This window comes from Notothenia rossii (genome assembly GCF_949606895.1).
Source record: "Notothenia rossii genome assembly, chromosome: 4".
NCBI classification, from domain to species: Eukaryota; Metazoa; Chordata; class Actinopteri; order Perciformes; family Nototheniidae; genus Notothenia; species Notothenia rossii.
In genome coordinates this window covers 68,485,364-68,501,881 of record NC_136902.1, presented here as the reverse complement: position 1 = coordinate 68,501,881, position 16,518 = coordinate 68,485,364, and the positions used below count along the sequence as shown (strand labels likewise).

The 16,518-nt window shown below is 37.1% G+C and overlaps 1 protein-coding gene across 7 annotated transcripts in view; it reads left to right on the top strand.

The window, feature by feature from the left end:
* LOC307035830 (uncharacterized protein) overlaps nucleotides 1–16,518 on the top strand; it is a 60,856-nt gene that overhangs the window by 27,753 nt on the left and 16,585 nt on the right. For 4 of the 7 annotated variants that reach the window (XM_079675591.1, XM_079675590.1, XM_079675593.1 and 1 more), the window contains exon 4: nucleotides 5,094–5,195. The exons of 1 other annotated variant lie outside the window; for it this stretch is intronic. In XM_079675591.1, the coding sequence (XP_079531717.1) occupies nucleotides 5,094–5,195 (102 nt within the window). Of the gene's footprint in view, nucleotides 1–5,093; nucleotides 5,196–9,777; nucleotides 9,965–16,518 lie in introns of all 7 variants that reach the window. 2 more of the 7 variants (XM_079675595.1, XM_079675594.1) reach the window with 2 other exon arrangements.

Here is a 16,518-nt window from a genome sequence, read left to right as displayed (position 1 = left end):
AATGATAAACCTATGAGTTGGATGTAGAAAAGTCAGAATCAATATAGATGTTTTATATTTTAAAGAAAATTCAGAAAACTGTAAATTATAGTGTCCGTCCAAAAAATATGTTGTACTTATAGTGAAAACTAACCTTGGATGATGGGTTAGTAGACTAAAAGCTTTAGGAATCCAAAGTACAACATATCATAAGTACCCTGTATCAAGATTGATGCAAAAAAAGTGACATTTGACCTTTTTAGACAGATTAGCCAATAGAATCGAAGGGAAATCGTCACACACACACTTGTAAAAAAGAAAAGGTGGTGTCTTCACGCATTTAATGTTGCTACAGAGCATAGGAATGGCCTGCTCTGATATTTGAAAACGGAATTGCAGTTTTATTGCTTATAGATTATCAGAACATTTCAAAGGGGACACAGTCACATTGGATATTAACCTATGGATTAACTACAGCATCGTCTTTATCGTTTTAATGCCATTGAAGACCAGTTTTGACCAGTCAAAACCAAGGTAAGCCATGTTAGCGTTGTAGGCTACCTAGTGCCACACTAGTGATGTACGTTTTTGTTGATAACGTCGCGAGTTTGTATCTTTCAGTGTTGAGGTGGGTACCGTTAGATTCTGTGTCTTTACGAACATAAACGATATGTTGGATGTGCAGCTAGGATAAGTAATAAGGGAGCTAGGAGTGATTTTCGGTGCAGTAATAGGTTAGCATTTTTCGCTCGGGCTAATTTAGAGGCTCAGTTTTAGCATTGTGTTTTTTTTGAAAAAAAAAATGAAAAAGATCAGTTAAATTAGTTTTTTCCCGTTATATGGATATCAAATATTCATAGTTTATTAAATATTAAGGTTTCTTTGACGTTGTTTCCTGCAAATGACGCAATTTCGGCCCCGGAACCGGGTCTGTGGGGCTTAAGTTAACAGCACACATGTTACAGCCTCCTCAAACGGTAGACAATCTTCTCATAATTATATAAATACATCATGTGCTCACAGCTGGGGAAACATTTAAACGTATTGTGTTGAAAAAGCTCCGGAAGCAAGGAAATAAATACTTATTAAAATAACACAAATGTCATTGTAAAGTTACAGTAGGTCGCCTTTGCATGGCTGGCATATTACATTATATCTCGTAAATATAAAATATGTTGATGTCTTGGATTGCAACAAAGTAATAGTGTATAGTTTAAAATATTAAAATGTAACCTAGCATGGGGTTGGGACAGTGCAGTGAATGTGTCTTAAAAGAAACACATGGATCTCTTAAGTGAATTAAAGCTGCAGTTCACCTCTTATAATGTATCAATTCATTCTTAGTCACATCTATAGTTTTCATTGGAGTAACACAATGTATTATGTGTGTTTACGAGTGTAGTTGTAAGGCAAAATTAATGCATTATAATTTCCCACTGCACACATAATTCACTATAGATGTTGTCTTAAAGTCTCAAAGCTTCAAGTGTTATGTATATCTTTATATCGCATTATAATCCGTACTATACATAATAAAAGTATTCCATGGAATAACTGGTTTGCTCCAACCTTACCCAGCATGCTGTGGTTTTGAATCATATCAGAAAAGAGGAAAGTACAAGGTCAAACTTTTGGTACAGTACACCATTGTGAGCTTTCTAATACCTTTAGTCAAGGACTGTGGCACGGAATAATTGTCCATTTCAAATTGAGCAGATAAAAAAGAATTATTAGAATGTGAATAATTGAAGATTCATCTAATCGCAGAGTTTGCTTGCCTTGATCAGCCCTGCTGAGATTTGAAATTCAACTTTACTCTTTATAGCTCCAAGGTCGAACTCCTGGACGTCTGGGCACTGAAGGGAAAGAACTTTGCTTTCTCAGGACTAGGGTACCTAATGCTACCTTCACTGGAGATTAGTAGACATGAGGTTTTATTAGACACTCGATTAACAGATGTTTACATCTGTGGATGTTGTTGCTTTAAAATGCAGCACATTCAGCAAGCTTAAATCTGGCAAAGTAAGAGTAAGCAAAATAAAGAAATATCACAGAAGGTTCCTGATGCACATGAATGAGCAATTATCACTGATGCATTAACAATAAGCATCTCTGTTATACAAGTAGGCATGTGCAGAGCAAGATCTTATATATTAACTGGCCAAAGGTTTTTTAGTATGAAGGTCAGGACACATCTGACTCCTTCTTTTTAAGAGAACATCTCAAATACAACTTTAAATCATAAACCTAAAATCAGTGTTATGGTCTCATCTTTCTTCCATCAGATAAATCATTCCCTGCCCAAAACATGTCAATCATCTTCATGAGCTGCTTCTACAAATCACTTTGAGATTTTTTCTTGTTGTTGTTTAGGATGTTATTAAGATGATTTGTGAACTCATTTGCCAGGTCTTACATTTGTACTATCTCTGAAGAACACATTAAAAGTTACCAAACCAGGTTTGACTGTAGTCTTTCATGACAAATCGTTATTTCAAAAATAATGAATATTGAGTGGTTTGAAATGAAATCAAAGCAAGTTTAAATCATTTGTTAAAGGAAATGACTAATAGTTTTATCTCTCTGGCTGCTCGCCCCAGCTCTCAGCCCAAAGCAGCCTGAACATCAATGAAAACACCATTTTATTTGGTTTGCAAATACAGATCCAAACAGTCAGGTAAATCATGCTATTGATTATGAATCTGTAAATGTTTTATATTACAGCATTATTTCAGGAAAGGTTGCTAGGTGACTCGGCTAGCCTGAAGAAATTGGCAGCATCACGGTTTCATCATGGCCCAGTGCACAGAGCAAAGCTGGCAACACAGCCAAAGTATCAACATCTGCGCTCGCTACATCACAACGCTCAGTGTAAGCTGCAGTGAGAAGAACTCCGAGAGCCAAACAGATGACATCCAGGAGGCCGATGTCTTTATGGTCCCACAAATGTTTCCTCTAGCTAATTGTATATTAAATTCAATGCTCAGCACAGCGTCGCTCAGCTCTAACACTCTTTGTCTTTTGGATGTGAGATAAATAGAAATGCTCACCCCAACCAAGTGCAGGTGACTGAAATTCAACAGCTATTTTATCGAAGTGTAAGAAAAATGGGCACCAAACAACAGTGGGCAGCCATTCTAATCCCTTATATCCCAGTGTGGAGAGGAGATGCCTTGTTCTGACATCTATTATATTAAACTCACATTTATAACGTTGATGACTTCATTGTTCAAGGATGACTTTTAATTATTTGAAATCACTTTTATTTCTTTTCATTGTGCAATATGAACACAAAGATCGTGTTCATTTGTCATTTCAAAATTAATTAATTCCTTCATGTGGCGAAAGGTGTGGAGAGTGTTGAGAACAACCCTACTAAGAACCGTTAAAAGGCACTCAGCTTTCAGCAGCATTAAACTTTGCATTGTGATTATGACAGAGTTTGACAGATCAATTATGAGCACGCTGTGCAGAAACTTTAAAGACAGCGACCTGTTGAAGGAAAACTATGTGAAGCACTTCACCGCCCCAAAGTGCTTCATTCTTTGATACACTGCTTCTATTATGCCGTACAGAACCTAATAGTTCCCCCATTAAAAATTCTAAATTAGAACATAAAAAAAACTATGAGACATGTTTACAAAAAAAGGTGCAATAACCTTTTCATTGTTAACTATTCAAATACAGTTTTCCCATCTTATCAATTTGTTACATTCTCTATAAGTGTTTCTGTAAAGTTGACCTAAAGTGGTATATTGTTTGCTTTATATTCACATATTGACATTTTAAAGTAAAAGTTAAGACCTCATGTTGTATCTATAAACACCAGATTTTTTTTGTTTCGTGCAGAAGGCATGTTGGGAGTGGTCAGAAAATCCGCTCGCTTCCCACATTGATCGTCCTCTGTCATCTGTTTATTTAAAGAAAAACTGAGAAAAAAGTAGACAAAAACCTCTAACTTCTAACTGAAGATTCTTAGCCATATGGTGTATAATGTGCATCATGTTTACCTTGTACCATGCGGTTGAAAATTGTTTTTCCTCCCACCCATAGTGACCACCTGTTCACCTTTCCTTAAATACAGTGCCAAAACCATATCACAATAATTCATTGATAGTCAACATCACCCAAAACAATAATAAACCTGAACACAGGAAATCCCCCAAAACGTCTACATACAGTATAAAATAACAGAAGAAAATATCCATCATATTTCGTTATAACTCTAAATAAGTAAAGATATCTTCCTCCGTGCACATACTGCACATTTGACAGATTACATTATTTTTCACTTTTAAGAATAACTTTTCAGAGTCCCTGCAGTCCAGTTTTAAAACTTCAAACACTGAGAACATATTACTCTGAAATATGAGAAAACTAAGGCACAATTGAAGAAAAGCTCCATACAAACGCATCTTTGCTGCTGAGTGAGTCCACATTTCAACATTTCAGTTCAGAGACGTCCAACCATTAAAAGAGACCTGCAAAGTAAACTGGGATTTTACATCAAGACAGGACCTCGAGTTTGTGATGATGTTGAAATTGTTAATGTTTTATGTTTCTTTTAGTGGGATATTATTTCACTCCATTAATATAAAGGTGGTTTCAATGAGCTTCATCCGTATACTCACAGCCTGTGATTGCCTTGCTGTAATGAATCTGCAATGCTCTGTGTTGTTAACATGTCTCCTTCCTGTATGATTTAAAGTCCCTGCACTATTTCCTCCTGCACCGCCGGCTCATGCGTCTTTACATTCCTGCTCCACTATTTCCAAAGTTTACATCATACCTTTTCTGTGATATGGAAGTCGTTCATTTGATAAAATAACTTTGATTTTTCGTGTAGAGTTCAGCCGAGCGGCTAAAGTTCAAACTGTTGTCAAGCTTGTCAGATTTCACATCTTGTTCCTGCTCATTAGCGATGGAAAACCAAATGGGGGCAAAATTAAGTCAAAACTCAGTTTAGGTAGCAGTTTTAACGAAGGGCTAGAAATGAAGGGTTAACCGGGGGTGAGGGCTCTGAAGCGGCTCCAGTATAAACTGGTCGACCTGCCTGCTTTATGGACTTCTGGAGCTCATTACGATGCTTGCTGAGCTCTCAGTGTTTCCTGTAGGTGGTTCATCTGGACAAGGATGAGGAAATGCAGAAGCTTCCTCTCCAGCCTCCTTATTACGACATGGCGCCCTCTGAGTTGACCCCCTTCACTGATAAGCTGGTGAGTAGTGATGCCACGAGCGTGTTCAAAGGAACTTCTCTATGAAGAGGTCAGCCACAGTCGCAGCCTGCGGCCAGATGTAATTTCCTGGTGCAACTTTCTTACTTGAGAACAGATTTACAATTGCAATACAACCTGAATGTCACTGAGAGTCTTACATGTAGCTACTTTCAGAGCTTTGACCGAGCTCCATATGTCATCTTTAATATCTGAACTCCTCACCTTGTTCTATCTGAACCTGGGCCAGCTGTCCCCCTCTCTCCCTGTGTTAGTGTGATGACTGTTTCACACTCTGACCCTGACACTCATCGCCACTCTGCCCTGTGCTCCCCCCCCCTGCACCTCCTCTAATCCCTCGTAATGACTTGTGTGTTTGCATGGCAACCGTGTGCAGATGATTTCAGGGGGATGCTCGACAGTGTATCCTCGCCCCTGAGTGTTGACTGTTGACTAAGTGTGTGCCGTCTTGTGTCAGATGCTGCTGCTTACTGCTACGAGCCTCCCTCAGTGGTGCAGATGCTTTAGTATTTTTTGCAGGGCTTTATTTGCTTTGGCTGGAGTCTCAGCTTTGAGATAAAGACAATAAAGAACCTAATTTGGGCTCTTAGGGAATGTGTTTGCATGTGTAAGCCTGTGTGTGTTACTGTGTCAACTCTTGCTGTGACAGATATGTCATACAGTATTAACCTGCTTTAAATGAGTAGCACCACCTGCAATGTAAAGGTAAGTTGTCATGTTGTCTGAGAACATCTCTGCTATATATGGAAAATAATAGGGACCATAGGGATCATTTGCAGAAATGGATTAATGTTACATGTGGGTGTTGCTCTGGATTACAGCATGTGCTATCAAGCTGTAAATACTGAAGTATCTTCATCAGTTTAGTGAAATGAACTTATCTTTTAGCAGACAATCAGGGTAGACTTGATGTTATATATTTTCATATTAACAACACATTAAAAAACAAGGCTGATCCTACTAACAATTATGGTCATTTTCAATAGATATCATACACACCTTTACTAGAGCGCACATACTGACTATATATTCATCCCACGTTAGAAAACCTGACCAATAACTGCTTCTTTCAGTTACATTACTGAATTTTTCGGTAGGATTTGTTGCTACAAATAAATGACCAAATACCAACGTACTATGTAATAAATACTTTAAATGTATCCATCTCCTTTTCCCATGGCTGTCATTGAAACGTTACATGAGATCAAACTATCAGAGGAGTCAGCATACTTATAAGATATTTAACTTAAAAGGCAGATTGGCCACTAAGTTTTTTAAGTTACATTTACCATTTTTTTTTTGTTTTTATCTGGATTGCTGGTATGTTGAATAACGTTTGGCTTGATTTACATTTCTGTGTTAAGTGGAAGTTACTTTTCTTTAATATCAAAGTGATGCACTCAACTCTGGCTAAACTTTATTATAAACATCACCCAAATGTTCCATAACGGTTGTGCTTTACTGGTGCTCTTGATGACCTGAATGCTTCCTGTTTTCGTTTATTAGCCAAGCCATATGTCAGCCATGCTTTTTTTAGGAACCCTTCTTTGCATTTATAGTATGCTTTTTTTTACATGACTCATCTTGTCTCAAATAATTGTTCAGGAATAACTCAATTACTAGAACTATCTTCTCCCAGACCAATCAAATGAGATGTTCTGCTCATTAATTCAGGATCATCTTTAACTCTATACTCAACGGAACCAGATGTTTAATTTTGATATTCCTTTGAGTTGGACACAAACTGTGTGGATGTAATCTCAAGATGTAATTCCTATCTGATAACATCCCACTCAAATGGAAGTTTAAGACTGCTCTTAAGATGAAAAGGGTATCAGGGAGGTTTTCAAAACACTATTTGTGAGAGACATGCATTGACTGCCGAGCGCCGACTGTTACTAATGATGATTCTCTAGGGGCAAAACACTATCTGCCAAATTTGAATGCGATGTGGCTGTAATTTTCCCCCTGATTGCACTCTGGTCATGACAAATATTCCACATATTTAAATATCCAGCGAGCGCAGGGCCTGAGAGCTGGGGGAATATGTGACGGTTGAGAGATTGCATAGTAGATTTAAATTATTAACACGAAATTCCGTTAAAGCTTCAATCTTTTCTGTGTAATTCATTCTCAGATAGAAATAAGGTACATTATTGCAATGGGGGCAGGCAGGCAAACAGGTGTCATTCCTTTGTATTTCCTCCCTCACTATCTGTCCTGAGAGGGTTGTTAGATACAGGAGGGCTGACACCTCTGCTTTGCATTTACACAGCCACATAACTCCTCTGTATCGCTCCACTGGTTTTATCACCAGGAACAAGCAGACACACCAACAAAGAGACCCTAACTTTCTTATGCTGTTTTTATTTTTGACTCTCAGAATAGAAGAATAAAACAAAGCAGTACATTATCGTGTTTTACGCCTCAAAATGTTGCCAGTTGTATTGGAACATTTGTCTGTTATAGTTTAACTCCTGACATTATTCATCGCTTATTCTTGTTTGTTGGTTTTATAAACATCAGTGCATTCTGACTGCCATTTGTAATCCTCTGTGCTGAAAGAGAAAGCACTTTGTTTTGCTTTTCATAAAACAACATGTCAGTCCATCAACACGTTAACATCCATCTGCAGTCAGTTTATTCTGAATAAATCAACCGGGAACACATTTTCATTTCTGTGACTAAATCAATAATCATGACCTGCTTAAAGGAAACCCAAGCCGTGTTGATTTAATGTTGTGTTGATACCTTGTTGTTAGGGATGCACGATATATATTGACTGATAAATGACCTATCCATAATAAGACATATGCTGTATATCATAATTTATCATTCCATCATTAAATTATAGTTTGTAATACAAAGCCGAATTGATTTTATAGACTTTCAACAAGCAGAATTTACACATTCCGGTATGGTAGTCAGAGGCACACATCTTTAAAGATGGTTTGCAATCCGCAAACAATGAGAAGAAGAAGAGATACAAAAACAAGTCCAGCAACCTGACGAGAGAGAGACGCCGGTTGGACGTTATGTTCAGTTTCAGGGGAAGACAACAAGGTTTCAATTTCCAATACAAGTGTTTTTTTTTAAAAATACTTTTATTTATCTACGGTACTTATTTTTTTTAAAAGATACACTTGTGTTTACATAGAGTAGGTAAATCACAAAAAATAGACGACAAAAATAAATGAAATAAAACATTGAATTAAGAGCTTTTTTGATGTACATTACCGACATTTTAATGAAAATGTAAAAAAGTAGCAACTGTTCCTCTTGGTTTTTTTCTGTTAAACATTGTGATTTTGCTTTATTTGGTTGGACAAATAAATCATCCGTCTTTGCTCACTTCACATAACCCTTTCCTACCCTCACGTGTGCATGAACTACAGGTTATTTTTAGAACACAAAAGTTTATATTATCAGTATCAGACCAGATAAAGCATACAATTATCCAATTAAACAAATCCATATTTTGCATCCAATCTTGTTATTTATTGTATTCATTAACTTGAGTAAACACATTCCCTATTACAATATATTTATATGCTTGTCTTGTCAGTGATTTTTGACCCCATGCTTTTGAGTCTCCTTCCAAGAGCAGAACAAAACAATCTGAGAAGTATTCTTTTGGAATTAGATAAACCGGGCTGAAAGCTGTCAGTCATTTATTGATCCCCCATTAAGGACATTTACTCAATCATCCACATGGCCAATTGCTCATCGAGTCAATCATTCTGCCGATCATTGGTGTTTGCACTGTGGTCGCATGCTGGTAGAATGAAGGTCTTTGTCTCCGTTTACACGCACGATGATATTCCAGTTTCAGAGCAACCTTTCCATGAATGTGCAGCTGACGGGTTGTATAAATAGCTCCATGTGCTGCTCAGTAACTGTGGTTACTGCCAGGACACATAAATGACTGTCTTGTATAGACATGCGTTGACCATAATCCAAGCATTAGTTGCAACACAAGCACGTTTTATTTGTTTAGTTACAGCGATTGTTTTTGTTTGAATCCGGTTTCATGCCCATCAACTCTGAGTAGTGCACGATTTCGGAGAAACGCCCACAAGCAACAGCATTGTAAAAACAAATTTGAATAAACACAGTATGATTGAATAGAAACGTCTATAAACACTTATATTGGGCTATTTTCTGAATCTTAAAGATAGAACAATGTCATTACATGCATGCAAACACAGTCCTTCCTCATTCCTAACCTTTTATTCCTGTATTAATTTCTGTCTGAATGTTTTGTTTTTCTTTGCATTATCAGTGCAACATCTCCATTTTCTCCTCAACCTGTCACATTCCCTCTGACATTTTATTTATGTTCCCTGCTTTCACATTTGCCTTCCTCTCTAACACCGCTGCTCAAAAACTCAAAATGTCCCCATGGCCGTCAGATCTTCAGCATTTTTTTCTCTCTCATCTGTCTGACTGCCACTCTCTCCTTCTATCTCTCAGCCAGTCTGTCAATCTGCCTTTCTCAAACTCTCTTCTCTCATATTTTTGGCTGCCTCACTCCTCACACGCCTCTCGCCTCTCTTGTCTCCAGAACTCTGGCCACAAGGACTGTGATGTCCAGTATGCAGAGCTGGATACCGCAGCTTTGGCCTCCTCTCCCAGCCCACGAAGCTCTGCTCACACTGGCCCTGGGGACCTTGTCGAGTATGCAACCATCCAGCCTAGCTCACACTAGCGCATGCCATTATAGGCCTTTCCCCTCAGACTCTGGCCTCAAGGTACACAGACTGATGCACTCCTTCCCCTCTTTCATCCCCCTCTCACGTGCACTAACCCCCCCTTTATTTGCTCCACGTGGTTCCCTTGTTTATCTTCCTCTTGAGTCCTGGCCGTCTTTTTTATTCTCCCCTCACGGCTCTGCAGAGAGTTTGATTGAGGCAGAGGTTTTTCAGGTTATTATTGCTACAGAAAATAGCACTTGAGGCAGAGGCGTTCACTTCTTTGGAACCACAGATACACGATGAAGCCTAAATCCAATCACACAAGCGATCAAAAAGATCAGCCGTATAAGTGCTTTAAGAAAATGTCATGTAAAATATGACACACTGGCAAAATGAAAATATTTTAAACATTTATTTATTTATTCTTTCACTCAGTTTCCATGAATCTTGATCATAGAGAGATTTAGAGATAGTGTCTGCCACGTAAACAGTCCCTGCTATTATCTACATTGTGGGCGATTTAGCTACCCGAGTCTTTTGCATACAAATCTTTGAAGAATGAGCTTTTCACACAATTGCGAACACATTCTGAAGCTCTTTTTCAGACCTTTAAAATGTTTTGAGTAATGCTGATTTTTATCAAAAATGACGGTGGAAAACATTGAAAGTATCTCATAAAAAAAAAAAAAAAATCCCCCAGCAGTCAAAAACAAAGTGTGTTTCTCAAGTGATTATGCCACACTTGAGAATCTTGATTGGTGGCCCAGCTCTCATTCACATGTTTGCCACTCTAATATCTCCTCTGAACTCGACAGGAAAGAAATCCTTCCATTACACATAAATGCAGTTCATTACAGACAAATAGCAAAGGGGTATATCATGGGACCTAAATGGCCTTGTTGCTAAAATTGTTGGACTGGTTCCTATGGCAATTCCCAATAGGAAATTGTTAAGACCTGCTGCGATGTGTTATTGAAATACTGAAGCCCCAATGATGTTCAAATAATTTTGCTAACAAAGAAGACTAGTATTACTATCAGTGTGGTTTTTAGTGTCACAAATGCTTTCTAATAAGCCCTATATTTTAACATCGTGTGTTAAAAATGACACTAAAATCTCTGAAGAAGTTATTAAATATACATTTGACTTTCCCATATTTAATTATCACATATAATGCCATACCAAAATCAACTGAATTGATGCAAGGGTTAAAATTCTGTGTTGAGATACTGTTTTCATCGGCTGAAAATGATGGTCATCTTGGAAAATGGTCGCAATTTTGGAAATTCAAGGCTTTTTATAAATAAAGAGCCCCACAGGGATGAACATGGACTTTTTAGATCAATTGTTACAGCTTTCTGAAGCACTATATATGGTAACAGGAGAGTCGGTCTGAATTGTGCACAGTCCACCGAAATCATGGGCTGTAATGACAGCAAACATGTTTACCAACCCAGCAACAATTTTTTGCTTTACACAAAAAGAAGCAAAAGACACAATTAACCAGTGAGTCCACCTCTCTGGACAAAGAGCCATGGTTGCCAGGAGACAGTCTGTTTCCTCCTTACTCACTTTTAATGATTCCCTTTGTGATGATTAGTTGACCCAATGGGACAATAATGATGAATAAGCCATTTCTCAATGAACCATTATCGACCTACACATAGCTGTCGTTGTAATTAAAGATTCTTTGATGTTCATGATGAATAGTTATGACATGGTTGTTGTCAGAAAGCTCCTTTGTTAGCTATTCAGCGCATCAACAGCACAACAAACTAGAAAAACACCACAGAATATATGTTTCAGTCGGCCAAGGCACATTGTTTATTTTTAGAATGTAGAGTAACATTTCAATTAATTATTCCCTGCTACTACACATCAGTAAATGGGGAGTGAAAACAATACAATTCCCATATCTACGTATATGGCAAATGTGTACACACAAAAAATGGAACATTTAAAATTGCTTATTTATTATGTGTAAAAATGCATCAGGCAGACATCAAACATCTTATAATGTAAAACACTATAAAGCAATATTATTACCCGATTGTTAATCTGCAGAAAATCTCATGAACGTCAATTCCTCATGAAGTGTAGTCAACTGCCTGGACCAGCTTGCAGACTTCCCTTTATATTGCCTTTTTCAACAATTATTTTATTGAAATAATTTGGTATTTAATACGACATAAGGATTTCAAGATGTAAAAGATGCCTTTTGTGTAGCCTGTTTGTCTTTAGCTTCCATATAGGAGTCAAATAATTACGATGTTGAGTAATGAATAGACAAACAAGGGTCCTTATATAACCCTAACTCTGCCATGCAAATTAGCAGATTTAAATATTGTTGTAAACAAAGCTTCAATGCAAAACAATGTGCACAAACAGTCCATATTATCACGCCACACTTTGGCAAGTTAGAGAAAGCTCCTAAAAGTCTTCTGAGAATATTCAAAGTAAAACATAGCTTTCTATCTGTGGGTCTTTTTTTCTTAAACAGAACACATTATCTTCAGTGGAGAAAATAAGAACATTGTTTTAAGACCTCATTGTGTTTTTAAGACACCATACATTTGGTAAAAGTGAATAATAACAAGCGATACTATCTATGTTATCTACATAACTGGAAGAACATTTCAATAGTTATATCATAATGTCTTTCAAAAATAGACATTTATATTATAGTGCACTGTAAATCTACATAAAAACATGTGTATGAAAAACATTTATTCTTCTTTTCTACTGTAATACGTTTACCACCCTGAGAAAGGGACAGAAAGAATGTTTGAAATCTGATCTGAAAACATGATCAACCAACAGATTACACAGAGAAGTTCTGAGAAAACAATGTATACATGTTGATTTTGTTCAGTCAGCAGCTCTGTGATTGATGGTGTGCTGTAGCAGCAGGAGTTCCAGCATAAAGCCCTGGTGAGAATCGCCTGTTGACACTGCATGTTTGTTAAAAGGCATTAAGCTTTGTTTTCCCTGGCTCAAGTCACGACATTACACCAGTCAATGAAATCTTTGTTTGCTGAGCCAAACCCTGAACCACTGGCTCATATCCAGGGTGACACAATGATGTATTATTTTATTCGCCTCTGGTCAGTGACTTAAAGGTAATCAGTGAAATCAACTGTTAATCATAGGCTGCTTCTATTTATCCAGCATCCATTTGCTTTGACAGAGTTATTACATGATCAGATATGAGAACTTATTTGGGCCGAACTTCTCCAAGGTTAGACTATCTATTCAACATACTGCTGCTTAGAAATGAGTTCAAGGTGAGGCAGATTTCATTTAGATTAACCCTCAGTTTCAAATGTATGCATGTGAAAACTACTTCATCTTGTCCTCTTTTGCTTTAAATGTCTACAAAGTCAGACATAAATCCCCAGACAGTAAGAGGAAGTCTGACCTGACAGAAAGAGAAACAGTGGCAAAAGTGGCCTGCACTCAGTTCTGTAATGGCAGTAAGCAATTTAGCAAAAGAGTAGAAAAGCCACAGGTACTGCTGCGTTTACAACAAAATAACTTCTCCAAATCAAATGAAGATAAGCACCTGTTGCCTTATGTTGTTTGCCGTTTGAATAATTGTTGAATTTTCATAAAACCATTTTGAATCTGCTGTCTTCTCTGTTCCCGCTGTGTAAGCAGCTGGGAAAGCTGAGTGGACGATGTTTGCAGAGTGTTGTATGACAGTCTAAACACTACGCCTGAAGACAGACAGAAGGTAGTAAACTGTTCAAAGTGAAATCTCTTTTGGGTAGACTTTTTTCTCTTTTTACTCTTACATATCCTTCATTTCCTGTTACAGTTATTTGTATTTTCGGGTAGAAACAAGACTTGGATAGAACACCAGATGCTGTCTTTGATAGTTTTAAAGACTTTTTGTTTTGTTTGAGCCGACGAGAGATCTGAACATATGAGGAAAAGTGACAATTAGGCAAGATGAGATATCATTCATTTGCAAAACAGCGTCCAAGTGGAAATAAAGAACATCATGAATGCACATTTTGGCCGAAGGAAGTTAAGTAAGAAGTACATTTGATTCCTTTTAACACATCTGTTGATGATATTTGGGAAGATGTGACTTGTTACTGACATCACAGGCAACTTCCAACAGGAGTCATTTGGAGGGGCTCTTGGGGGAAAAGGTTGGGAACCACTGATCTAACCAACAAGTCAATAATTGTTCAACTACAAATTTAGAATATGTAACATAGGCTGCAATGGTGACCAATGGCGTAATATAACTAAACAGCTTCCTATGAATAGTACAACAAAGCAAAACACAGTATTTTACTACTTTGCTTAAATAATGCCTACGTGTTGAGAAATGTGAAAGACAACACAGGTAAATGTATGGATATACAGTAGATACCACTTCTGCTTTATCCAGTTGGTTTCTTAAATGATATACTAACAGAAGGGTGATCATTTAACATTAAATAACTGCCATGGTCCATCATTTGTCAAGAATAAAGGTAGCTGTATTGAAAAACATTTTGTTGCAGTCATGACAACGAAAGTTACGTTAAAAGACATATAGGAACTGACGTTTAGCAATGTACATCTAATAAAGTAAAAGATTACACAAGGGAAACCCAAGTTAAACTAAAAACATGACAACACACAATATTAGTTCATCCTGTGAAGAGAAAGCCGCATATTTGCTCCAGATGTTAGTGAGCTTCTCTCTGTCAGCAGACGTCACATCTGTGTCTGTGTAGTGTTAAGCAAAAGGAAGAATATTAATGTTAGAGCTGTAGAGTGAGCAGTCGATGTTTTCAATCAGCGTCTGTCGTCACTTCAGTTCATATTTACTTTCAGAGAGTTCTGGTGGGATCATTCAGGGCTTTTAGCTGTTCCGTCTACTTGTGCGAGACTATTTTAATAATCTCTATTCCTTACAATATTTTAAACATCCAGAAAGCCAGAGCACTCCTCTCTTAACCTACTTTTTGTATAGGGTAAAAAGAGGTGTATAACTTTACATTACATTCCTGTCTTGTGCTTCCTTCATGTATTAAGTTTAACAAAATATCATGTTTCTTCTTACATTAATGACTCTCTACGCATTAGATGTACCTTTTAAAGTAAGTATGCTGGGTCTTCAGATAGACCATTATTCTAAATCACTGAGATCCTTGGACCGCTGCCCAGAGTTTGATTAAAGTGTGGAAAAAGACACATTCAGCTTGACCTCTGCTGTACATCACCCTAAGGTAAAAAGCCTTCAGCCATAAAAAACGTTTTACTGTCAACAAAACCTTTAGGTCAAACTCCAGCATTTGCCAATTGGCCCACAAGCATATGGAGGCATCCAACTTAAATGATATTCCTCAAAAAAGCAAGTTTTAAGATGTCTTTCTTTGCGTACAAAAAGACAACAAAGAGGCTGAACTTTCCTCAAATTACAGACAGGGCCAGGGACGAGGTTGGAGAAATGTAAAGCCCCACTGTGTTGGATTTGAAAAGGTCCAACTTTGCTGCCCTCAGTGTTAGAATGAACAAAGATTGCTTAAAGCAACTCAGATTTTTTTTTTTATTCTGACAGCTGGCTGTATGTGAGTTTTGTTTATTGTAAGAAAACTACTGTTCATGGTGAGCTGTTCTCACATACACTTAAACCTGAATGTGGGTGTGCTGTCAGTAAAAGATATTGAGCTTGCAGCAGTTATAGAAATATTTGATACGCAAACTCCACTGTGCCTTCTAGAATTGTTTACATGTGTACTTATAGAAGTAGCCCACCTGATAAATTCATTGTACCCACATAACTTTGATACGTTTAGCATATAATAATACAATGGGCTGTTAATTAATTTAGGATGAAGCTTAATACATGTATTATAAAGTCAACAAACAGGAAAAAAAGCGTTATTTGTTCTGTTGGCTCCATGTCTGTCTATACAATGATAATTGCAATATTGATATCACTGCAGGGATTATCCTTTTTATTCATTGTGGAATAAAACAATAAAAAAAACACCATAAACCTTGTATAAACTTGGTTCACAATTAACTTTGTAAAGGTATGGTAAGACATTAAGGGAAACTCAAATTAGTTAAGTTAAATTTCCAATACTAAGGTTAATTGTCAATGTATTACTTATAATTGTATATAATTAATAAATAAAAATAACAATTACTACGTGTTAAACCAGCACATCCAAAGCTTGTTTGAAAAGGTTGACACATTACTCATAAAACCACAAAATCGTTCCACTGCCGTTTTGTAACAATTAAAAAAGAAATATAATGAATTTAGCTGTGAGCTTTAAAGTATACTTGTTTTCTCTTGTCGCCAGACGACCCGTTAACAGCCTCTTTGCTAAATTAAACCAACCAGATGCTGGCTCAAGCTTCAATTAACAGACACATACACTCTGCAAGTAAAGAAGCATATTTGCCAACATTTCAAACTGTTTTTTTAAATAAGCAAACCGGTTTTGATTTTTTAAATAACCAAACTTGATAGGCCTGCTTGATACAGAGTTGTCCACGTCTCACAGGGTAGGATTTATTTTCAAATTAACACCATACCTTTAACATTGTGGAAAACCTTTATCTGAAGCAGTTTGTTTAAGTTTCAGGTTCAAATGTAT